Source organism: Garra rufa, chromosome 14 (genome assembly GCF_049309525.1).
Source record: "Garra rufa chromosome 14, GarRuf1.0, whole genome shotgun sequence".
Lineage (NCBI taxonomy): Eukaryota > Metazoa > Chordata > Actinopteri > Cypriniformes > Cyprinidae > Garra > Garra rufa.
The window spans coordinates 24,706,654-24,732,541 of record NC_133374.1 but is presented as its reverse complement, the minus strand read 5'-3'; the positions used below and the strand labels follow the sequence as shown (position 1 = coordinate 24,732,541).

Genomic DNA, 25,888 nt, shown 5'->3' with positions numbered 1-25,888 from the left:
TCACTGCAAATTTAGTACCGAAAGGAAGAAAAAAATGTACTAAAAAAGGAATCGCATATTATTTATTCCACTCAAACTTTAATTGAAAATATAGCTGCAAGCAGCAGTTACGGGGCCAAGCACACCAAATGGAAAATGAGGAACTAAGCGTGGCATGGAGCACAAGACCAACTGCAACAATGAGTAAACAAAGCCATTTTAAGATGATTTTAGTCAAAATGACAGAAAAGTAATGTAGAACTGTTAGTAATATGATTTAATTCATATTACTAATTTCACTTTTGACCAACAGGTAGTACTGTTATCAAATCGATGTGGTGTGTTTAGTGTGAGGAGAAAAAGGCACACACAAAGTTTGGTGTCATTATGTCAAAGCTTTGCAGAGATACAGCTTCAGATGCACTTTGGCATCTTTCCAGCAAATTCGTTGATGTGTTAAACGAAAACGGTTTCATATATCAACACAAAATCCATAACTTTTTGTCAGTATGGTCTGAAGATGATCTGAGTCAAATTTGGTGAAAATCGGAACAATGGTCTAGGAGGAGTTTGAAAAAGTAGGTTTTCTACAACAATCAAAATGGCGGAAAGGAATGTTCTCGGCATGACCTAAGGAATATTTTTAAATCACTTTCATTACAATAAGCCATTTTCATCAGAAGTTATTAGCATTTTTCAACTTTTGACCACCAAACTTTTTGAGTACTGTCAGGGCATGTTGCCGAAGACACATACCAAGTTTCGTAACGATACGTCAATGCATTTTTGGCCAAACCGATCAGAAGTTATAAACAAAAAAAGCAAGTTTTCGTATGTCCTGACCACTAGGTGACACTGTGCTGAAACACTGCAGGTCATACTTGTTATAACACACACTAAGTTTGGTCTCAATACGACAAACCGTTGCGGAGATATAGCCTCACATCCATTTTTTGTGTGCTTTTTGTAGAATTCGTTTGCACATTATTTGAGAATGGTTTGATTAATCAACTTGAATTCCATAACTATTTGCCAGCATGGTCTAAAGATGATCCGAGCCAATTTTGGTGAAAATCAGACAAACCGTCTAGGAGGAGTTCGAAAAAGTAGGTTTTTCGAACAATTAAAAATAGGGGGAAAAAACAAATTTGGTGTTCATTCGACTCGGCATAATCAATATTAATAGAAACTGTGCATGTCTTAAAGAAAAAGGTAAAAAGCTCCAGGGGACTTGTGGAAGCTGTTTATACAGGCAAGATGAATGAAATTCAATTTGTAGGACAAAAATAATCACTACCCAAGTAGCCTGCTTGCTTCTCATTTGTAAAGTACAATAGAGATCCGCTCTTTACCATAACAGAGGCTGTTTTCTGTTTATGGAACATAGTGTAACTATGGAAACTGATGGCTGTGTTTATTACTCCTTATCTGGCTTTATGTTATAAACTTTGACAATCAAATTATTAAGGGCAAATGGTTAGTAAACAGCACTGGGCTCAATGTACACAGCAGAATTTCCACAGCAGAATGTAGAGCACTCCAAACCTCCACAGACTAGGATGCCGGGCTTATCAGGTCCAAGCAGGTTTCACAGATGCTGCTCTGTGCGTGGAACTGGGACTACATCAATTTAGCATCCAAGCTGGGGAAAATTGAGGCCTGACATAGAAATGAGAAGGTAACACAACTTTAAAGATGACAACAAATTTCCAGTTGGACGCATTTGCTATGGAGCCAGACTCTTTTTAAGTAGTCTGCACAACTGTGTTATAACTTTAAAAACTTTACAAATATAGATGTATGTTTTTTATACATACACACATGCACTATTCGAGGTCAGTACATTTTTTTATGTTTTTGAAAGTGTTATGGTCACCAAGTCTGAATTTATTTAATTACAGTAAAAATGGTAATAATGTACAATAGTTTTACAATTTATAATAACTGTTTTGTATTTTAACATATTTGAAATGTAATTTATTCCTGTGATGCAAAGCTGAATTTTCAGCATCATTAATCCAGTCTTCAGTGTCACATGATCCTTCAGAAATCATTCTTATAGAGGTTGATCGATATGTGTTTTTCAGGGCTGATGCAGATACAGATTAGTACAGATCAAGCAGACCCGTAACCAATATTTTAAACCGATATTTATGTCGTGTAAAAATTAAAATGAATGCCAAACTTAAGAATAACAAGGGCTCTGACAAAAAACTCTACCTTGCAAAAGTATTCATACCCCTTCATTTTTCATGATTTGTTATGCTGTTGGCGTATGTTAAACTGCTTTAAATGACTTTTTTTTTTCACATCAGTCTACACCATTATGACAAAGAAAAAACAAAATAGTCACAACTTCGTAAATTTATTAAAAATAAAACACTGAAATAAGTATGTTGCGTAAGTATTCATACCCTTAACTCAGTATTTATTGGCAATTATCTGCCATTCTTCTCCTCACCTGTTCACCTCTCAAGCTCTGTCAGCTTGGATGGGGGCAGACACACATTTTCAGGTTTCTCCAGGAATATTTGATTGGGTTCAAATCCGGGCTGTGGCTTGGCCACTCAAGGACATTCACAGAGTTGTCCATTAAGGCTGAAGCACAGAAGACTGCATGCTTCTATGAACCTTCAATGCAGCAGAATTTTTCTGAACTTTTCCCTAGATGTGTGGCTTGATGCAACCCTGTTTCTGGGCTGTTAGACCTTTTATTAAGACGTGTGTCTTTCCAAATAATACTCATTCAACTGAATTTGCCACTATTAAGTCCACTCAAAGTGTAATAACATTTACAAGCAATATGAATGCTCCTGAGCTTAATTTCAACTGTCAGAGATAAGGGTATGACTACTTATGCAATGGAATCATTTAAGTTTTTATTTGTAATAAATTTGCAAAGATGTTAAAGATTTAACTTGTTTTTTGCTTTGTCAAAATGATGTATGGAGTGTAGACTGATGTGAAAAAAAGTCATTTGAAGCAGTTTAACATAAGGCATGAGGGTGAGTACTTAATGACAGATGTTTCATTTTTGGGTGAACTATCCCTTTAAATCACACAACCTACTGATGTTATGTCCAATTTTTTAAAATATAATGTCAAATCTTTAATATTACGTCAATTTCTTGTTTATAAAACTGTTGCACTGAATATATGCACATAAGATTGTGTGTTATTGCTTAATTTTAGATATAATCACTGTCTTTGGACCTTTAACTGCTATATCGGGGATTGAGAATGAAGTCATCACTGTGCTTCTTGCTGCAGCTGCTGATCGCTGCCCCACACAGATGACTGCGAGCTCAGCCCCACCGTGCCTGATTATTCTCCCAAATTACATTTGCAGGTGATGGGTGCACAGCATGGCCAACCTCTTCCACCTTTGATATTATCTCACATGGCCATTTCTCATCCTCGGGCACATCAGAGTAATTGCTACTACTATCAGAGGGACGGCGTAATAAAAAGCCCTCCTAGATAAGAGTTAAACACACGCGGCCCCCCTTGCAAGATGTCTGTCACGTAGAGTCAGTGCGACGAAGGACGGCTGGATGGATGTGGATCAGCTGCACAGATGTAGCAGCAGGGCAGGGGGAGGTTTAATAAGAGCTCAGGAGAGATGGGGGAGAGATGTTATGCTCCGCCACGATAAGAGAGAAGGGAACGGACGACTCCGTCGCAGATCAGAGAGAGTGAGAGTGAGGGGGGAGGCAGATGAAAGCTTTAAACAATCAGCGGCGTTAATCTGCAAGGTGCAACAGCTGCTCCTGGTGTATTCTGAGGTGGCTGGCCCGGATCAGATCCTTTAGGCTCTTATTAGCCTCGCTCGACCAGGTCTGGCCTGCCTAAATCCAGGTCACACCTCCTAAAAAAAACAAGATTTCTGTCGTTCCCCTCGGACTATTCAGGGTAATGAGGATTATGTGCCTCCAGGACCAATCTTGCCCATAAACCGTCTTTTAGTACCAGGTTCAGTAGGTTAAGCGAATTGCACTGAATACTAGTCGAAAATCAATATATTGCACTGCAATTCCAGGTTTTAAATGATAATTTTTTCAACAGTAAAAGACTAAAAATGCCTGTTAAGAACCTGTTAATTGGTTAATACTCTGTAATTCATGTAATTTTACAGTAAAATACTATAAAATGTAAAGATAATAAAAGCTACAGGAGCTGCAGTAGAACAACAGTGAACTGCGGTCAGATGAGATGTTGTCAGGTCATGTCAGTAAAAACAAATTTACCCATCCTGTCAGCCATTATACTGCATATATTGCACACACAAATTTAGCGGTGCGTCCTGTAGACTGTATAATTTCATATTAAAGTGTGAATGAAACTACGAGAATGTGTGTCAGACACGCGTTACCATCAGCAGAGGTAGCTCTTAAAGTAATAGCAGCCAAATGACTTAATAACCCAGCAGCTGTGATGTCTATTAATCAAAGAACAAAAGCAAAAAAAAGGAAAAACTTTTGTAGCTTTAAGGATTCATGTGTATTTTATTTAGTATTAGTATAACTTTATTCAATTCCTGTATAGTTCCTACTTGCTGAAGGGCACAGGTAAATTTGACATTATTGGTTTTTTTTCCTTTAAATTTTCTTTTCTAACTTCCTTTCTAAATTTTCCTTTTTATCAACTCACAAACCAACTGCAGTTCTTACATTAAAGGAGTAGTTCATTTTCAGAACAAAAATTTACAGATAATGTACTCACCCCCTTGTCATCCAACATGTTCATGTCTTTCTTTCTTCAGTCGTAAGGAAATTATGTTTTTTAGTAAAACATTTCAGGATTTCTCTCAATGGACTTCTATGGTGCCCCCGAATTTGAGTTGTAAATGTAAATGTTTTTAGAAAAGCAGATCGTTTCACTAGATAAGACCCTTCTTCATCGGCTGGGATCGTTTAGAGCCCTTTGAAGCTGCATTTAAACTGCATTTTGGAAGTTCAAACTTGGGGGCACCATAGAAGTCCATTATATGGAGAGAAATCCTGAAATGTTTTCCTCAAAAAACATAATTTCTTTACGACTGAAGAAAGAAAGACATGAACATCTTGGATGACAAGGCGGTGAGTACATTATCTAAAATTAGTAAACTAGATTACCTTACATTTTTCTTCATGTAAAATGTGATAAGTAACAGACTACAATTTGTAACTAATCTACCCAGCTCTGATTATATATTATATTATATTATATTATATAATATTATATTATTAAACAGTAGTGGCCAAAATTATTAGAACACTAGTATTTTTACCAGCTAAAAATGGTTTTAAGTCAGTTATTTTTTATCTTTTGCTGTAGTGTGTCAGTTGGAAGTATCAGTTTACATTTCCAAACATTAATTTTGCCATTAATTGTAATAATCCATTGAGATTTCTGTTTGCACAAGGAGTCTGACAACAGCTAGTGCTCCACACAGAGATCTGATCTCATCATCATCCAGTCTTTCTGGAATGACATGAAGAAACAGAACAAACTGAGACAGACTAAATCCCGAAGAACTATGGCAACGTCTCCAAGATGCTTCAAGAAACCGACTTAAAAAGCAAAGGATTTAGGCACTAAAAATGCTGTGAAAATGCTGTAAAATGAGGATGCTGTCAAAAATAATGTCATAAATATATTTTCTTTATCAATTAACTTCTATTAACTAAATTAAATCAACATTTGGTGTGATCATCCTTTGCTTTTAAAGCTTTTGCCCTAGGTGCACTTGCGCATAGTTTTTCAGGTAGCTTTGCAGGTAGGCACAGTTCTTCTGGATTTAGTCTGTCTCAGTTTGTTCTGTTTCTTCATGTCATTTCAAACAGATTAAATGATGATGAGATCAGATCTCTGTGTGGAGCACTGGCTTTTGTCAGACTCCTTGTGCAAACAAAAATCTTGGTGGATTATTACAATTAATGGCAAAATGAATGTTTGGAAATGTAAACTGATATTTCCCACTGACACACTACAAAAAAAAAAAAAAATTAGAAATAACTGACCTATATCCATTTTAGCTGGTGAAAATACTAGTGTTCTAATCATTTTGGCCACCACTGTACAGTATATTAAAGGTAAAAATATAATATTTTGTATATATTTATTTATTTTTATATACCAGATTTTAGTAATATAGTATATCAACATTATTTTCATTATATAAACATTATTATTATTTTGTTATTTATTTTTATCGCTGTAAATTTAATGTTTCAGTAAAGTTCTGGGAAAAACAGCTGCCATTTTTTTTCTTTACCAAAAATTTTTTTTTTTTTTTTTTTTTCCAGTGTACAGTTTCACTATATTAGTCCTATACAGCACATGCTTCATATTATTTACATTAAAAATAGCTCTGGGTTGAATGCCACATGTAATATCTCATGTGTTATTGTGGTCCTTAGATCTATATGACCCTTGACAGCTGATCTATCTGCCAGGGATCCGTCCAGCCTAATGAAAGGATAAGCTTCTCGATATCTAATTCTGCTGAGATAGCTATTTCTCCCCAATAATCCTCATGAAACATACTCTGAGCATACAATGACACTATATAGAAGTACCTATGGCATATATTGTCAAATGCTGGAGTGTGTGGTCAGCTAGTTTGCAGTTTCCCAGGTGTCTCTGAAGCCCACACAGGCGCACAGCAGTGTGCCCAGAGGAGCCATGGCCTCATTTAGATGGCTGAGATCCTCATTACTGTATCCGCTCTCCCAACTTACACCTGCTGTAAAACAGCGCCGTCCTCGCCTACGCTCCGGAAGGCGACACACCGGCACCTTTGAATACGCAGCGGGCTCTCAAGGGAAGTGCAACTATGATGCCATGTTGATCTGCTGTTGAAATTGCATGTAAGTTTATAAACAGAGTGCAATTATAATTATTTAAGAAATCATGTTGAGAAAACTGTATGGTAGGGGCATCCGTCCTGTCGCTGCACTGCTTCCTGCAGGTAGCAGAGAGAGGGGGAGGGCGACAGGGCTGCAGGTGTGATATGGCAGCACTTACATGAGATACTGTGTCTCTTCTAAAGCATTAATGAGAGCTGAATCTGTCTCTTGTCTCAGATCTGTCTGGATATTTCTTGACAGATGAATGTGAGCTTAATGGTTGTCAGCCGTATAGTTTCCTGGTTAAACCTGGAGTTAACAAGGACTGCACATATTGAGATATAGATATGCCATATAGCTAATTCAAAATGTATGTAAACAGGGATGGGTAGTATAACAGCAAAAACATTTATCATCCAGTAGAAATTTGCTATATCATTTATATCAACATACAGTCAAAAATTTACATACACCTTGTAGAATCTGCAAAATGTTAATTATTTGACCAAAATAAGAGGGATCATACAAAATGCATTTTATTTATTTAGTATCGACCTGAATAAAATATTTCACATAAAAGATGTTTACATATAGTCCACAAGAAAAAATAATAGTTGAATTTATAAAAATGACCCTGTTCAAAAGTTTACATACACTTGATTCTTAATACTGTGTTGTCACCTGAATGATCCACAAATTTTTGGTTTTTGTTTAGTGATGCCTGTTCATGAGTCCCTTGTTTGTAGTGAACAGGTAAACTGCCCACTGTTCTTTGGAAAAAATCACAGATTTTTTGGATTTTCAGCATTTTTTTGCATTTGAACCCTTTCCAACAATGACTGTATGATTTTGGAATCCATCTTTTCACACTGAAGGACAACTGAGGGACTCTCAACTATTGCAACTATTACAGAAGGTTCTTACTGATGCTTCTGAAGAAATTGATGCGTTAAGGGGGTGAAAACTTTTGAATTTGAAGATCAGGGTAAATTTAACTTATTTTGTCCTCTGATAAACATGTAAGTATCTTCTGTAGCTTCTGACCATTCAGTACTAAATGAAAAAAAATATGATTTTAGGGAAAAATAAGAAAAAATCTTTATTCAGTTCAAAAGTTTACACCCCCCAGCTCTCAATGCATCGCGTTTCCTTCCGGAGCATCAGTGAGCATTTGAACCTTCTGCAATAGTTTGAGTCCCTCAGCTGTCCTCAGTGTGAAAAGGTGGATCTCAAAATCATACAGTCATTGCTGGAAAGGGTTCAAATAGGGGCAGTTTAACTGTTCAGGACAAACAAGGGACTCATTAACAACTATCACTAAACCAAAAAAAAAAACACAGCTGTGGATTGTTCATGTAACAAGTGTATGTAAACTTTTGAACGGGTTCATTTTTTTTATAAATTCAGCTACTATTTTCTCTTGTGGACTATATGTAAATGTCTTTTATGTAAAATATCTTTTTCAGGTCAATACTAAATTAAAAAATAGCCTGCATTTTGTATGATAACCTCTTATTTTGGTAAAATAATTAACATTTTACCTCAACTGTATGAATATTTGCATAGCTAGTGGGCAAGACAAATGTACATGTCACATGTGAAAGAAACGAGAGTAAACCAAAGATACATAGTGGGACGTGTCCCGCACGGACGTGTAAACTAGAGCAATAGCGCAACATGTTAATACAAAATTTTATATAGAAAAAATGTTGTGCAGTTGTGCCTCATTCAATCAGTATTTAGAGTCAGAACTAATTTTACAATATTAGCTTTACTATTTTAAGTCTTTGTTTTAGCACAAACGTTAGCCATTCTTACACTGTCAGACATCCATTTTATTTGTTTTGAATAATCTGCTGTTTTAAGTTGGCCTACTCTAAGTTCAAAAGTTACAAATAAAAAAATCATTTGTTCATTTGTAATACATTTCATTCCCAAAATTATTCCCAAAAAAGCTATGTAAAAAAGGACTTTTAAATAAGTTTTAAAATAAAACTATGTATGTTTTACAAAAATTTACAATTTCCATCCTTCTACTTCAAATTTGAATGAGTAATTCAATGCTCCTTGTCATTTCTTTGTAATTTTTTGTAAAAATTTACTAGCAATTTTTTAATGAAAATGTGTAGTGTAAGCATTACCACAAGGTTATTTAAATTTTACATTGATCTCATGACAAAAACATACCTGTGGGAACTTTTTTGCAAGACACACACCACCATGTATGTTTTGTGACATATTGGATGAGAAATGTCCACTGAGTGGCACAAAAAGAGTGTTAGTTTTCCCCCCCCCAGAACAGATGAACGTACATATGGTACGTTTTATTTGACGTTGGTTTTGTATGTGTCACCACAGTTCTGACTTGAAATATCCATTTAGTGGAGCTATTACTCTATACTATGAACTATAATATACTATGAACAAAAGCGAATGTGACATAAAAAGGCAATTGCAAGCATGCCATTTTAGCTTGCTTTTCGGTCTCCTATCTTTCAGCTCTTTCATCGTGAGTCATGTTTTTTATAAGATTTGTACCCATGGATTCCACATCCAAGTCGAATTCTATGCTGGCTAAGCTACCGAGCAAGCTTAAGACATGTACTTATTGGTACATCTTTTGCATCTTGCAAGAAAGGTACATTTTCGCCATGAGATCAGGTAGCATTTACATTTTCAATAAACCAAATTATACAGTGACATATACTGTACTGTTAGTGTGATATTATGCCATCACGTAAGATTTACGCCCAACTGCCGAACTCTATCTTATAATAATCTGTATCAGTACAAATCAAAAGATTGATTTCAACTATAGACCGGAGGCAGGATTAATGAATTGAAACATGGATTTTTTGCCAGTATTGAATGTTCTTTACTGTGCAGGGGGCAAACATAATTGCCTCTGGTAGTGAGCATTACCGTTTCTAAAGATCTCTGTTGTGAAGGCCCAGTGATCCGCACTCAATTACAGCCATTGATTATCCACCTCCGGCTTTTCACAGAGGATCAAACAGTTTGTTTAAACATGCCGCAATTTGCTACAGGTGGTTTCGTGCTTGGAGAAACCCATTATTTTCTACAATTTTGATTGCTAAAGATGACAATTTTGCAGAGTACTAAATGTTAGACATATTTCAAACTCTTTTCTAAAGTACAATCACAATTGACCTTGTACGTTCTAAGAAAGGATGTACACTGTTTGCACAAAGGTTGTAGAATCACAAGTAGATGTAGCCCAGAGTCACACTGACTTAAGCCATTAAAAAGCAGGATTAAAAAGCAGTTGATACATAGTATTTAAATCCTGGGCATTTTCATTTTCAGAAGATTTTAGTTCACAGCATGCATTAATAAGCCAAAGTGATGTTTCATTGTTAATAACAAATAAGGATTTGACTCAGAACTTAACCTTCGGACCACCTTTGAGGGATAATTCACCCAAAATGAAAACTCGCTCATTATTTGCTGACCTTTACGTTGTTTCAAACATAAATTTATATATATGTACACTACCAGTCAAAAGTTTTTGAACAGTAAGTTTTTTTAAACAAGTCTTTTCTATTTGAATATATATTAGAATGTAATTTATTTCTGTGATCAAAGCTAATTTTTTCAGCTTCATTGCTCCAGTCTTCAGTGTCACATGATCTATTAGAAATCATTCTAATATGCTGATTTGCTGTTCAAGAAACATTTATCATTATTATCAATATTTAAAACAGTTGAGTACTTTTTTCAGGATTCTCTGATGAATAGAAATACCATCATTTTTGATCAAAAGTGATGATAAAGACATTTATAATCTTACAAAAGATTTCTGTTTCAGATAAATGCTGTTCTACTGAACTTTCTATTCATCAAAGAGACCTGAAAAAATTCTACTAACAAATGCTTTTTGAGCAGCAAATCAGAATATTATAATGATTTCTGAAGGATCATGTGACTGGAGTAATAATGCTAAAAATTCAGCTTTAAAATCACAGGAATAAATTAGATTTTAAAATATATTCAAATAGAAAATGGTTATTTTAAATAGTAAAATATTTCAAAATTGTACTGTTTTTGCTGTACTTTGAATCAAATAAATGCAGGCTTGGTGAGCAGAAGAGACTTCTTTAAAAAACATTAACAATCTTACTGTTCAAAAACTTTTAACTGGTAATGCATTTTTTTTATGAAATCAGAGCTGTCCACCCGTCCAGGAAACCAAACCTCCAAAACATCCAAAATGGTCATAAAGCCGTCGTAAAAATTATTTATGTGAATCAAGTGGTTTACTCAAAGTCTTGTGATACAGTTGCTTTATATGATGAACAGATTTAATTAAGGCTATTATTTACATCTAAACAATGACTGACACACATACACAGAGTACAGCAAACATGGTAAACACGGAAGCTCAAAAGTGGATGCAAGACGTGTAAAAACCAATGAGGTTTGTTTTAGCATGTAACGGATCTTTCATGTTTACCAAACTACACGATTTGCTTTATGTTTGTGTTTATATGTGAATAAAAGGTTACATGAAAGTTAAATCTGTAAATCATATAAAGCAATCATATCGCTTTACATTAGATTAAACTACTTGATTAATCTTGATTCATTTTACAAGGTCTTTATAACATCTGAGAATCTGAGTACCTTACCTAAACTTTCAATGTAGGGACAGAAATCTCTCAAGGTTCATTAAAAAATATCTTAATTTGTGTTTCAAAGATTTATCAAAGTCTTATGGGTGAGTAAATTGTTAAATTATTTTAATTTTTGGATGAATTAGCTCTTAATGCTTAATTCTACAAGTAACTGCAATGTAGTAATTTAGCAAGGCAGCATATATGCTGGCAATATCCTTTCAGGGTCACTCAAGACAGGTCACACAAAACAACTAAATATTTGCAGGCTACAGCAATGTAATCTAGCAGTTTCCCTATTATATGGCACACTCTCCATAAAATGCGATAATGGTGCCTCCCTGGAGGTACAGAAAACGCCATCACATCAGCAACTTGCCATGTTGGAAACACTGACCGAAACCCTGACAAAGCAACCAATACCAGTTTAATAAGGCTCACTACCTTTCAAAACATCCAAGAGGTTATGAGGGCATGTGAATGCAATTTTATAATATTCAACCTTGTCCATGAACTGTGAGTTTTGAAGCTTAAGGAAGGAAAAACTGCAACACAACGACACAGTTTAATCTCGTCGGCCAGCACAGAGAGTGAATTCGTACCTTGTCCTTGCTTGTAAAAATGCCAGGGTAATTCAACGGATTACAAGCTCTTCTGACTTGAGGCTTGCTAGAGATTAGTCAGGACAATAGTCATATCACAGCACCTGAGTTCACTGTCAATACTTTAAAGTGTTTGCTACAATTGTTTCTATTGTGTTAACAATCTTCATTTTACCACCTGATTTACTAGGGAAAATCAGGATTCAAGTCATTAAGGGTTAATGTGAGGACTTCCCATGCGCAAAGGACAACAATGTTGGTAAGGGGTAAATATCCGTTTATAACTTATCGAATAATATTTCATAACTACAAAAATATTATGAGGACGTACACCTAGGTGAGTCTCTCCATCAACTTTGCTTGAATGCTAACACATTTAACTACAATATTAAACAGTTATCTCACTGTATGAGATTAATATACAACAATAAACAAAACATAGTAAGAAAATTAATTTGAGACGTCACTAATGAAACAGTCTCGTTTAACTTTGTCAGAGTTCGTTCAGCACAGCATCAACAACATACGTTACCTACACTTACGAATTATAAAAAGGTAGGATTTATATTGTAAAGAGTTAAAGCTCTAGAGCTGATATTTCTCTACTTATTCGTCTTACCTGGAAACAACCACAGCATTGTGAGAAGCAGAAATGTTGGAGGTCTCCAGTCCATCAGCATCTCCATCGCCCCTCAAAAAGCGAAGGCTCGCTCGACACCTCATACAGCATCCAGTGACAGTCACTCTCTCGCTCTTCTTATTCTGCCCCGAGCTGTCTTCTGTCTTCCCTCTGTTGTTAAAATTACTGTTTTGTCTGAGTATATCAGTTCACTCAACCCCGATAGGAGAACTAGACTCCAGCTTGTAAATAAATCCCATTCCTTCCTCTTCTCTCATCCGCGCAGCGGACGGCATTTGGAGAAACGCTCTTTGGAAAGCTCCGGTGGTTCTTTCTTCTAAATAAGCTCTCTGCGGACAGTTACGCAAGTCTTCTCATTCATAGCTGAAGTTTTGGGCTGTTCTTGGATGGTTTGAAGCGCTTTTGTCACCTGAGCGCGAAGCCCCTTTGCAAGTCTAGATGTGTGCAGGAAGCCACGCCCCTTTCAGCCTACAGGTGTTACGAGCGCTCCTCGCTTCTGTATTATCCCCTAGGGAAAGCCAGTTTATCCATAAACTACTTTAATTATCTCAATGTAATTTTGTAATATAAACAGAATATTAATATTATTTAAAAATGATATATTATGATTTAAAAATGTATCGCAAAATCTGCTATCGCAACTACATTACATACAACCGAACATACGTTATTGAACTAGTTACATTTATTTTAAGACTCTTAAAGATACAAAATAAAAAATAAAAACAAATGTTTAGAACACATTTGGATATATTTTTTTCTATCCACCTTTTTCTTCCCCTAAGAGTGGACGCTGCAATTTTTTTTAATGTAATGGGTCTGGCTTCCGGTCTAATGGCCGAGCTATTTTTAGCTGAAGCTACAAAACAGCTCCTTTTGTTGCTTGATATTGCAAATGTCTTACTAAATTGTTTTAATGTGTTATCCTAATTATAAGCACACTGGTTTGTAGGCTACTGCAAACAGTTTTACCGTTTATTGCACGTTGTTATTTTTTCTCGTTGGTTTTCATGACGCATCTTCAATTGGCCATATTAGCAGCACTGAATGTAAACAATGCCAGTGAACCGAACAAAACTTGCATATTTAGCTGATTATTACTGCTTTAAATTGTCAATTATTGTCATGTTTCGGACTGTACTAATCGGTTGGACTTTGAAAAAACATTTGGAGTACTATAGACTGCCAAAAGTTATTACAAGTGAGGAGAACAGTGCAAAAAATCGGTATGAGGAACAAAACAGCGTTTGTGGTTGGCCAGGATTTCCAGGACAAAAATTTTGACAACATTCGTTTGTTCTTACCATTTCCAGTCAGGTAGGTGAAATATTAAGCTATCATCTTAATTAATATTGCTTGTACGTATCTTTACTACCTATAAACTTTAGTTTAGCAAAAATATTGCGCCCATTCCTGCTTACTAAGGCCTTCTCTATATGTTTTAGTGGCTTCCACATGTTTTTTCCTTGGTTTAGACAGCATAAATTAGCAGAACAATGTATTCAGTAGTAGATTAACCATGCAATCAATGCTGTTGTTTACATCTGAGTATCGCCAATATGGCCGCGCATCCGGATAACTGACCAAACCGTGACGTAAGTGCAAACCCTCTATAGAGATTCTTTAGAGAAATACTCTAAAGAATAAGGTGGATATTTTTTTGATGCTACCATGATAATGACTGAATATATTGTATTCACCTCCTTATGTATAATTCTATGTAAATGTTCTACATTTAAACAATTACATAGACCTACAACATCATCAGGAAACACACAAACACACAATGAACTAACTGATCATTTTAAGAACAGGAACAAACTCATCCTGACATAACAAGCCAACAAAACATGCAACAAAACCAAGAGTACAAGTATATTAATAACTCATACGGATAATGGGGAACGGATTTAAATCAGGTAACAATTTCTTTCTCATTGTAGATTAATTTGAACTAAAAAAAAAACCAAAAACAATGCATTGATCCTCAATTGAACTGCTCGTTGATAAAAAATAAAAAGTACACTATATAAAAGCTCTATCACAGTCCGTTAATCAGCATTATTATAATCAGGAAAATTTTCCTATGGTTATTTGACCTACAAGAATCATTTTCAGTGTAAGTTTCTAACAGAGCGAGTTGGAGCAACCAATTACTGTTTCACGTATGCACTATGACATGACTTGGTCTGTGATATTAGGCTAATCAGTAGGCTACAGGAGAAAGCATATACAGACCCCGAGCAAAGCTCATTCTCACCCTCTCCGATTGGATGGTTGCCATAGAAACACATCAGAAGTTCATGCATTAGGGCTGCTCAATTATTGGGGACTGGTGAGCTCAGGTCTTTGATTGTCTTAACGTGAACTACAGGTACAACGTGTCTGGCACAAAGACTGTGATTAAGTGAAAATGGACTAGAAGTCTTGGTTGTAAGTCAAGCCGGCCCTGTACCTTTCAGTTATTCAATGTTAAAATGCAGCCCGCTGTACAAATGAATGCATTTCCTGACAGCGATTTTCAGACGGCGAACTAAGTATATTTGAAATCAAATACATTCGGAAAAATCTATTCATTTATTCAACTGACTACTAGCAGGATGACCAGGATTAAAATATATATATATCATGTTCTATGCACTGATTTTAAATTCATAGAAATTTTGCCATATAAATAGAGATTTAAAAGTAGATTCCAGAAAAAAATGTGGGGTGTCTGTGGGTGTCACTACTAAAAAAAGTCAATACTGAGTGGCAGCAAGTTACAGCTGCTGTCAGCACTGTTACTTCTTGGAGAGGAGCAAAAATGATCAGATCTTATGGTTGTTGATTGATGAAGCAGTGACAATATATAAAAAGATTTTACAGGGTGTCAATGTTGTCTATGCAACTGAGAGAGAGACAGCACAGCCTGAACATAATGTGCGTTTCAAACAAACAAACAAAAAACTGGGAATGCCATGCTTTAAGAAATAGGTCACAAAATATGAAAATTTGCTGAAAAGGATGAGTGTGTTACTTAAGTGGAAGACATTTGGAGAAATTTAGCATTGCATCACTTGCTCACCAATGGATATTCTGCAGTGAATGGGTGCCGTAGAGTCCAAACATCTGATAAAAATGTCAAAATAATCCACAAGCACTCCACACAACTCCAATCCTTCAGTTTACATCTAGTGTTTTTATAAGCTGTTTGAACTCTCATTCTGACGGCACCCATTCACTGCAGAGGATCCAGTGGTGAGCAAGTGATGTAATGCTACATTTCTCCATATCTGTTCTGATAAACAAACTCATCTACATTTTGGATGTATGACAATATGTTTTAGGATCCATGTTCTGCATAATATAATGTTTTATATAGTATTATACATTGTAATTGTATGCAACGATGCTTGTCTTTTCTCTTGTCTGGATTTGATCATAGCCACTTTGGTCAAAGCCATTTGCGCATCACAGGCTACTTCCATACAAATGGACTGGAAGTGCTTTCTGATAACTGGTTACATGAACCCCCTATTGACTAGATTATTAGGCATGAGGTTAATCATTTTACACTGACTGAACTACATTTGTATGCTGGTTTGCCCACTGTTATTAAGCTAATTGCCTCTCATTTTTTTAATGGGCATTTTATTTATAGTGCAGTTTTATGTTTTCTATATAAGACAAGAACTTTAAAACACCAGTCTATAATAAAAATATAATAAAATAATAAAAAAGAAGAAGACTGCAACATATATTTGGCTTCTATAGATTTTTAACAAATTCTTTTGATGGTACTTTTGTTTTTACTGTCTTTCTATTTAAAAATGAAATAGTTTTTAATCAAAAATTGAAGAATGAAGTGATATATGTTTAACATAGCTTCATTTGAACATACGTTTCTAAACAGATAATATATAAGTCGTCTCTGCCACCTTGTGGTCATGAAGGACTCTCCAAAAATGTCAAAAACTTGCTACACAACAAAATTAGGCCTACATTCATTTAAAATATTTCATTTTCCAAAAAAGGAATGTGTCATAAATTTGTGCAATTCACTGAGATATCTCTGTGACAAGTGTTTGACAACTAGGACAGGATACTGTGTAAAACACTGTATATGCTGTATAATAAATGGTTTTAAATCCGTTTAATATCTAAGGCAAACATACACAGCTTTACTGACCTTTAACCGACTCCATAACATAGAACAATCTGCTGATATAAAACTATAACTGCCAGTGGTATTAGGCAACCATTAATCCAAACATTTGACTCAGTGAGGTTTTGACCCATTACAGCTCATGTACACACAGACATATGGGCTGGAGAGCCCTTAATAGCAACTAACCCTAGGAGAGACAGCCCTCCACACTAAACAATCAGCTCGTGGCTGTGTAAAGTAAATACTTTGCATTCCATGTGTGTTTGTGGTACACCAGTAACAAAAAACATTATTATTGTTATTGTTTGTTGCCCCGCTGAAACTTTTAGCCATTAAATCCATTAAAAAAATAAAAAATAAAAAGTTTTCTGTATTGTGTTTTGGGATATATTCTATTAGGATTTATTGGTTTAACAAGCCAGTACAATTCCCATTATAATCAGAAAAAACATTACAAATTCTGTGACAGTTTTTATTGTTTTTTTCAGCAGGGTGTTATGTTATATAAAATATGTTATACAAATACAATAAATGTAGGAAATGTTTACGTTTTCCAGAGTAGCTACGTCAGTCCAAACGTGACATTGATAGAGATGTAGCCTACTTGTACAGCCTGTTGCTTTCTCACTCTTGGTGTTTATAAAGATGGTTTGCAACTCGGACCTAAAAGTTTCTGCAATCTCATTGATATAAAAAATATGGCTATGACCGCCATTTCATCCGAGACACCGCAGGTTCTGTTAGCACACCTGAGCTGAAAAGAGCGGGCCAGCTACGTGCAGTGTTGCCAGATTGCCCAATTGGGCTTCTTTTGATCGGCTTGGACCGGAGAATAACGCATTGGGCGGGTAGACAAAATTTGGGCTGCTTTAAAAAAATAAAAGCCGCCCAATCAGCTACTTTTTTCTTCGCTTTTATCATTAGTCATTGTTATTTTAATACCTTCGAGTTCAAAGTATCACAGTAATATAATGTGTAGTGCAGTCATCAACTCATTTTTGCTTAACGCAACCCTTACTGGTTTAGTTTAACAGAGACCTGTCAATCAACTTACGTCTTTAACGTTAGTGAGATGTGATGACTTGTGAGTGACGGGGTTTTGGCCCTATAACGGGCAAGATTTTGATTATGCAGCTTATTCATTTATTCATTTTAAGTAATTGCATGGCAAAGTGGCCTAAATATAAGTTACACGATAAAAAAAAGTCTTAAGTGGATTACACGTGGTGAGAGATGAATAGAAGACTTCTAAATATAATTGTAACTGAAATAAGAAGACGTGGGTGTGTGCATGAACGTAAATGTCAGCTACATTACATTTGTTTCTCATCACTTTATTGTCCACTTTTTGCACAGAAATTAGCATATTTTTACTGTGGACATTGAAAATGATGCATGTGTTTTTCCCAGGGTTAAAGTCATCGGTTAATTTCCTCTTTGAAAAGAAGACATTTTACCCATATTTTCGGACTGTTTTGATCCTGTGAAATTGATTTATCTTTATTTTATTTTGTCATTATTCTTTTTTTAAAGAGATAAAAATGGTCCTTATCAACCTTGACATGGCAATAAAATTCTCATTGTTTTGGCAGTTAAAATTTGGGCTGGTTTTTGTTGAAGTGGGCGGGTTTTGGTGAGCTTTTGGGCTGGAAATCGTCAACCCGATCTGGCAACACTGGCTACGTGTCGACGCATTTCCTCCAGTGTTTCACTGTTTTAGAACGTAATATATTGTACTGACACTGAAGAAGCCTCTAAAATACTTTTGTTCACTGGCGGTCTGCGTACCCTGAAGTCTCCCGCATCGTGTTCAAGACCCTCGCCGTTGGCCTGCACTGCAGGGTTGCCAAGTTTTCACAACAAAACCCGCCCAATTGCTACTCAAAACTAACCCAAAGGCATTTTGAAGGGGGTCCCCCAGTAAAAATCGCGTTCGGGGGGTAGAATACACGTTTTTTGGAGGGGTTCCCCGGTATTGTTCGCATTCCAGGGAATAAATACAACGTTTTTGGGGTCGTTTCAACCCTTGGACAAGATAAACCACCCGTGGCAACAGTGTTAAAGTAGCCCAATTCCGTGGGAAAACCGCCGACTTGGCAACATTGCTGCACTGGAACAACACAACCGCCGCCTGGTGGTTCTATTGAAACGAGGTACAAAATTAAATCCTTCTGTTACTTATTTAAATATAGCCCTGGACCACAAAATCACTCATTTTTGAAAAAAAAAATCAGTTTTGATATAGGCCTATTTACGGTAGGACAATTACAACATATCTCGATTATTTTATTAATAAGGCTGCATTCATTTGATCAAAATGCAGTAACAGTAATATTATGAAAATGTAACAATTACTGTTTTCTGTTCTATTTTAAAATATATTCCTGTGATGGCGAAGCTGAATTTACAGCAGCCATTATTTTAGTCTTCAGACTAATCTGATTCTTGGGAAATAATTGTAATATGTTAAGTTGGTGCTCAATTATTAATAGTGGTTCTTATTATTATTTAATGCTTGAATAGCAGTACAAATATTGCACAATACAGCATTGTCTATCTCTTAGTGGTATTTTGGACTTTTCCAACTATGAAAGCTGTGTTCACCCAAAAATAAAAATTCTGTCATTAATTACTCATCCCCATGTCGTTCCAAACCCATAAGTATTGTTCGTCTTCAGAACACAAATTAAGATATTTTTGATGAAATCTGAGGGCTTTCTGACCCTTCAAGGCAATATACCACATTCAAGACCCAGAAAGGTAGTAAGATCATCATTAAAACAGTCCATGTGACATCAGTGATTTAACCTTAATTTTGCTGGGGCCCTTGGCCATTCAGATTCAACATAACAAAAGAGAGAATAAAGAAACAATGAGGTGAGCCTCAGCTGTGAGAATGCACCTCATCACAGGGACAATAGACTCCTATATTCTGCCTTCATAAACACATTCCTTGGTTTTATGTTTTTGTTAGTTAATAGTGCAGCACTCTTTTCTTTGCAAGAGGCTCTGGTTTAATTGCATAGAATTACAAAAGAAGCGATCTGTCGGTAAACATGTTTCGTATAGATTCTTTGGTACAATCTGTTGAACAGATTCTCTAGGGAATCTTTAGATACAGATGGACAGAAAAAAGACAGAGAGAGAGAGAAAGAGAGAGAGTGGCAGTAGTCATTTCCAAAAGCCACATAGCTGGAACTGATGCATTTGTTTCACCTCTGCTTTCAGGCCAAGATAACTCCATCCATTTTTTTTTCAACAGCATCTTAAATATCTTGGACTTACTTGAATGGATTTATTTGGATTCCAGATTTTCTTCCGCTGAATACCACTGGACATTGAAGACTGAAGTAAAAAGTTTCTGCGCACAAGAAGAAAATGCTCCTCCATCTACTTAGAGCTCTTCTTCAGTTGAACATATATACTCAATCTAAAGACACTAATATCACACTTCCCTTTATTTCAAGTACTAAGAGTTTGTCACACCTGGATTTGGAGCGAGCCATTGATGTCAACGGTGAGTTATTTTTTTGTTATGTTTTAAAAAGTGTTTTACAGACTTGATTGTGAGTAGCTCAAATGTAATTTGACTTCATGATAGATGTGTTTCTTGTCTGTATAACTGAATATAGGCCTATTTGAACCTATAAGAATCAAACAGACTGCATTTAGTTTGAAGTTTTCTTATCAGCCAAAAACCGAATTATGTACCTGACTGCTAAAAGAGGTGCAGCCTCAAGGGGCTTCTTGGTCGTTGCCATGACAACAGTTGAGGAGTGGCCCTACGGGGACTTGAGTTGAATATGTATATTTGCAGAGTGTAAACCTCTAGGGCAATGGAGATAAGACTTCACCTCACAATGAGCCTTTGTCTGACACTTAATTATAATAATTTTCTTGACTCTAAGTCTTAAGACTTGAAAGATACATATACTGTACAGCCGTGGCCAAAAGTTTTGAGAATGACACAAATATTAGTTTTCACAAAGTTTGCTGCTAAACTGCTTTTAGATCTTTGTTTCAGTTTTTTCTGTGATGTACTGAAATATAATTACAAGCACTTTATACGTTTCAAAGGCTTTTATCGACAATTACATGACATTTATGCAAAGAGTCAGTATTTGCAGTGTTGGCCCTTCTTTTTCAGGACCTCTGCAATTCGACTGGGCATGCTCTCAATCAACTTCTGGGCCAAATCCTGACTGATAGCAACCCATTCTTTCATAATCACTTCTTGGAGTTTGTCAGAATTAGTGGGTTTTTGTTTGTCCACCTGCCTCTTGAGGATTGACCACAAGTTCTCAATGGGATTAAGATCTGGGGAGTTTCCAGGCCATGGACCCAAAATCTCAATGTTTTGGTCCCCGAGCCACTTAGTTATCACTTTTGCCTTATGGCACGGTGCTCCATCGTGCTGGAAAATGCATTGTTCTTCACCAAACTGTTGTTGGATTGTTGGAAGAGGTTGCTGTTGGAGGGTGTTTTGGTACCATTCTTTATTCATGGCTGTGTTTTTGGGCAAAATTGTGAGTGAGCCCACTCCCTTGGATGAGAAGCAACCCCACACATGAATGATGTTTTTGATGTTTTTTTTTGGAGAGAAGTGGCTTCTTTGCTGCCCTTCTTGACACCAGGCCATCTTCCAAAAGTCTTAGCCTCACTGTGCGTGTAGATGCGCTCACACCTGCCTGCTGCCATTCCTGAGCAAGCTCTGCACTGGTGGCACTCAGATGCCGCAGCTGAATCCTCTTTAGGAGACGATCCTGGCGCTTGCTGGACTTTCTTGGACGCCCTGAAGCCTTCTTAACAAGAATTGAACCTCTTTCCTTGAAGTTCTTGATGATCCTATAAATTGTTGATTTAGGTGCAATCTTAGTAGCCACAATATCCTTGACTGTGAAGCCATTTTTATGCAACACAATGATGGCTGCACACGTTTCTTTGCAGGTCACCGTGGTTAACAATGGAAGAACAATGACTTCAAGCATCACCCTCCTTTTAACATGTCAAGTCTGCCATTCTAACCCAATCAGCCTGACATAATGATCTCCAGCCTTGTGCTCGTCAACATTCTCACCTAAGTTAACAAGACGATTACTGAAATGATCTCAGCAGGTCCTTTAATGACAGCAATGAAATGCAGTGGAAAGTTTTTTTCGGGATTAAGTTAATTTTCATGGCAAAGAAGGACTATGCAATTCATCTGATCACTCTTCATAACATTCTGGAGTATATGCAAATTGCTATTATAAAAACTTAAGCAGCAACTTTTCCAATTTCCAATATTTATGTAATTCTCAAAACTTTTGGCCACAACTGTATATGCTGAAAAAAAAAAATGAGCAAAGTGCCTTTTTTGAAAGGCCGAAAAATTGTGTTGGTTGTGCTGATATAGGCAATACTCATTAAGTAATTAAATCTTAGAAGTTACCGAAGATCCTTCTATTATCTATTAAAACCCACACTGAAAAAATGATTCATTGAATTTACTCAATTTTTTTAAGGTAAGTGGTTGCAATCAATTGATTTGATCTAAATTTAAACAAACACATTTATTTGGATTTAAACAATTTTATTTAGTTAACTTAGTATTAAAAAAATGAGTAATTTCAGCCCAATTTAAATATGCTACTTCCTCTTAATTTATTTAATTGTTTCTGAAGAAAAAATATTCATTGAATTTACTCAAATTTTTTAAGGTAAGTGGTTGCAATCAATTTATTTTAGCTACATTTAAATAATCACATATTGTTGACTAAATTTCAAAATTGTTTTAATCACTTACCTTAAAAAAAATCCTTTTCTTAAGGAGAGGTTCTTAAATGGCTTTGCAAATACACACAACAAGTTTAATGTTTTGAATTTATTTTTAATGTCATCAAATGTAAATTCAGTAACAGTTTCTTTGTATATACAACAAGTGTTTGGAAGACAAGTGCTTACTTAACGAGTTCCCTCTTACAGATAATAAACTGAGTGAAAGGTTGAGCGTATTTGGCGTGCTGTCCGGGAGAGGGCCTCGAGCTCGGTAGCCATTCCCGAGCCCGGGGCTCTCCCCCGCCCAGGGGGAGGGGTCCGAGCTCAGCACTGGCCCGAACCCTATAAGTGCTCCCCCCTTAAGGGCAGAAGGTGAGGAGACGGGGTGGAGGAGGGGCTTTAACGAGACAAGAGATGGTGAAGGTAGGAATGTTGTGATATTTATAGGGATTTCCTGGGTTGATTGGATATGGAGAATGATTGCTGAGGGTGAACCAGCCGTGTTAATTATCTGAGCGAGCTCCTCCCTAAATTTGTTCAAAAACATCACTTAACGTTGCACATTCACAAAATAAAAATTAACAAAAATTCACAGGTGAAAGAGGCCACATTGTTGAGTGTGGACTTGGAATTGCAAAATTAATAAAAATATGTGGAAACAGGCAACAGTATATAGTGATTAAACAGTATATTGTATTTTTTCAATAGTGAATAAAACAATAGTGCTAAAACTGTTCATATGTCATGCAACAAACTGCAATTTGTAATGGATTTTACAGGTATGCCCATGGTGATGTTTTCTGGGTCTTTCAAGGAGTCATCTCTTTGACTGTCCTATATTTAAATAAAAAGAAACTGTTATTAGTAGGGTTGGGTATCAACTGATATTTACCAGCCAATATGCACAAAAACAAATCAGTATGTCATCATAAACAGCTGTTTTTTTTTTAAGTTAAAGTGAAAGGAAGCAGATGAGAAAGAAAACTGACAAATCTATTTGTATATCTCCCACATGTTGTTCCTAATCTGCAAATGGAACACAAATTCAGATATTTTTAATGAGATCTGTGAGCTTTCTAACCCTGCATAGACAGCAACGCAACTCAACTGAAATGTTCTTAGGCCAAGAAACACATTAAAGATATTGGTAAAATAGTCCATGTGACATCAGTGGTTCAACAGTAATTTCATGAAGCTACAAGAATACTTGTGCGCAAAGAAAACAAAAATACAGACTCCTCCGCGCCACCGTCTGCCATTCATGAGAGTACCATGACACAAGTGTTTGGTGTTGCTGACATGAACATGCATGGGCTGAACCATGTTTATAAGCAAAGAAAAACACACGCATATGTCATTGTAGTCTTGACAATGGAGGCAGGAAGAAGAATTGTTGAATAAAGTTATTTTTGTTTTCTTTGCACATTAAAATTATTCTTTAGCTCTGTAAAGATACGGTTGAACCACTGATGTCACATAAATGGTTACACTTATGTCCTTAGTACGTTTTTGGGCCAGTTATATTGTTGCCTATGCAAGTCCAGAAACCTCTCAGATTTCATTAAAAAAAATTTTTAATTTTTTTTGGTTCTGAAGATAAACTAAGGTCTTCTGGGTTTGGAAAGACATGAGGGTGAGTAATTAACGACAGAATTTTCATTTTTTGGGCAACTATAACCCTTTTAGTATTTGAAATTTAAGTAGAATTTGAATTCAAGCAGAGACATTTTTGTCTGGACACTGTATTTGACATCACTGTGTTAAATAATAATACATATGGGAAAGGAAAAGACACTTGATAAATGAATACATACCTCCTGTAAAATGCCGAAATATTTGACCATTTTCCTCCCAGTAAGACCTCCTTTCTGGAAAACAGCAGTGATCTGTGGAACATAACATATTACATTATATGATATATTTCATTAAAGTCAACTGTTTATTGTAAAATGCTTTAATACTAAAAATACTTACTGTGCATATTGCTGGAATAATACAACTTCAGGAAAGTGGCGAACCTGGAAACTTCCTTTGGCATCAAGGAAATGGTATGTGTCCTAGTCACAGGAACATGCAGAGAGTCCCTCAAATGAAAGTAAAAACACAATAATTATTATTGCTAGTTTAAAACAGTTTACATGCTGCACCATTAAAGCTAGCAAAAAGGGGCATGTTCACATGATTACAATTGTGAACACTAAAAACATTCAGAAATCCAATGTTATATTGTGAGATTTACTGATAGGAACTAACTGGAAATTCCCCTCATAACTTCATGCCTTCGTCCATATTTTTGATTTCCCGGAACTTTCTATTACAAGGCATAGTTATTTGGAGTTGTGATGGTGTCCAGTATGAACGAAACACATCTAACGTAACACCACAAATAAAGTTTGAGTCTGTGGAAACAATTCTACAGTACAAACACGCAGTTAAGGATACGATCTGCCCATCATTGCTTTAAATGCAATAGTTGCCACAGAAGTTAATAATTTTTTTCGGTATCACGCAAGCACTACCTTACCTTCAGCCAAAACAAACTGCTCTTGAACAAACAAGTTAAGGACATTAAAGATGACCCGTCCAAAAGGATTTAACGTTATATGTCATGTTTAACCACATTAGAAGCCGGCAGATTCCCGAAGGACTGGCTGTGGTAACGTTAACTAGGCGGGAACACCAATAACGTTACCGGCCTGAGCATCTCCGAAAGCGCTTAAGCATTTAAATAGACGCTATCCTTTCAAATAAACGGCGTATTTTAGGCTTATACAACTACATTTTCATACAAAAATATCTTAAAAGTACATTCTGTCACATAAAAAAGTATTATTTGTGTTATTTGTGTAAGTTATATGTGACCGTCCGTTGGTCGCTGTGGAATTTCTCCCAAAGACTCATTTTGCAGATATTATTTATACAGCGAACAAACTATTTACTGTAATAAACAGTGCTACACTACATTATTACTCACATAAATATTACTCACCGTGTAAATCGACCGAATGATGAAAACTCCGGGTCCGGAATGAAAAGTTCCCACCGTGAACCTGACTGAGTCGTGACTGGAAACTCCTTTTGGTGCCAGGGAGAATGTGCATTTGTGCGCATGCGCAGAAAGTTTACTTAATATTTTCTAACTGAATTTAATTAATTCACATGGCTTGGATTTAAAACACATGTAATTCGCTTAAAACCAATTAATACTTATTAATTAAAATCAAAAACTAAATTTTTTATTATTTAAACTAGCGAAATTGAATCATGCTTAATTTAATTGGGGCCATAATCATTTT

The 25,888-nt window shown here is 35.9% G+C and overlaps 1 protein-coding gene and 1 long non-coding RNA gene across 3 annotated transcripts in view; both read right to left on the bottom strand.

Annotated features, from left to right (window-relative positions):
* Positions 1-13,053, bottom strand: part of esamb (endothelial cell adhesion molecule b) — a 56,923-nt gene extending 43,870 nt beyond the window's left edge. For both annotated transcript variants that reach the window (XM_073818399.1, XM_073818400.1), the window contains exon 1: positions 12,665-13,053. In XM_073818399.1, coding sequence (XP_073674500.1) covers positions 12,665-12,731 — 67 coding nt within the window. In that variant the 5' untranslated portion in view covers positions 12,732-13,053. The remainder of the gene's footprint in view (positions 1-12,664) is intronic.
* A 10,340-nt stretch (positions 13,054-23,393) lies between these two features.
* On the bottom strand, positions 23,394-25,665 carry LOC141285436 (uncharacterized). Its single transcript, XR_012338606.1, has 3 exons — positions 24,567-25,665; positions 24,407-24,478; positions 23,394-23,426 (listed from the first exon to the last, which is right to left on the bottom strand). It is a non-coding gene; the product is annotated as an uncharacterized lncRNA (long non-coding RNA).
* Positions 25,666-25,888: the final 223 nt, after the last annotated feature.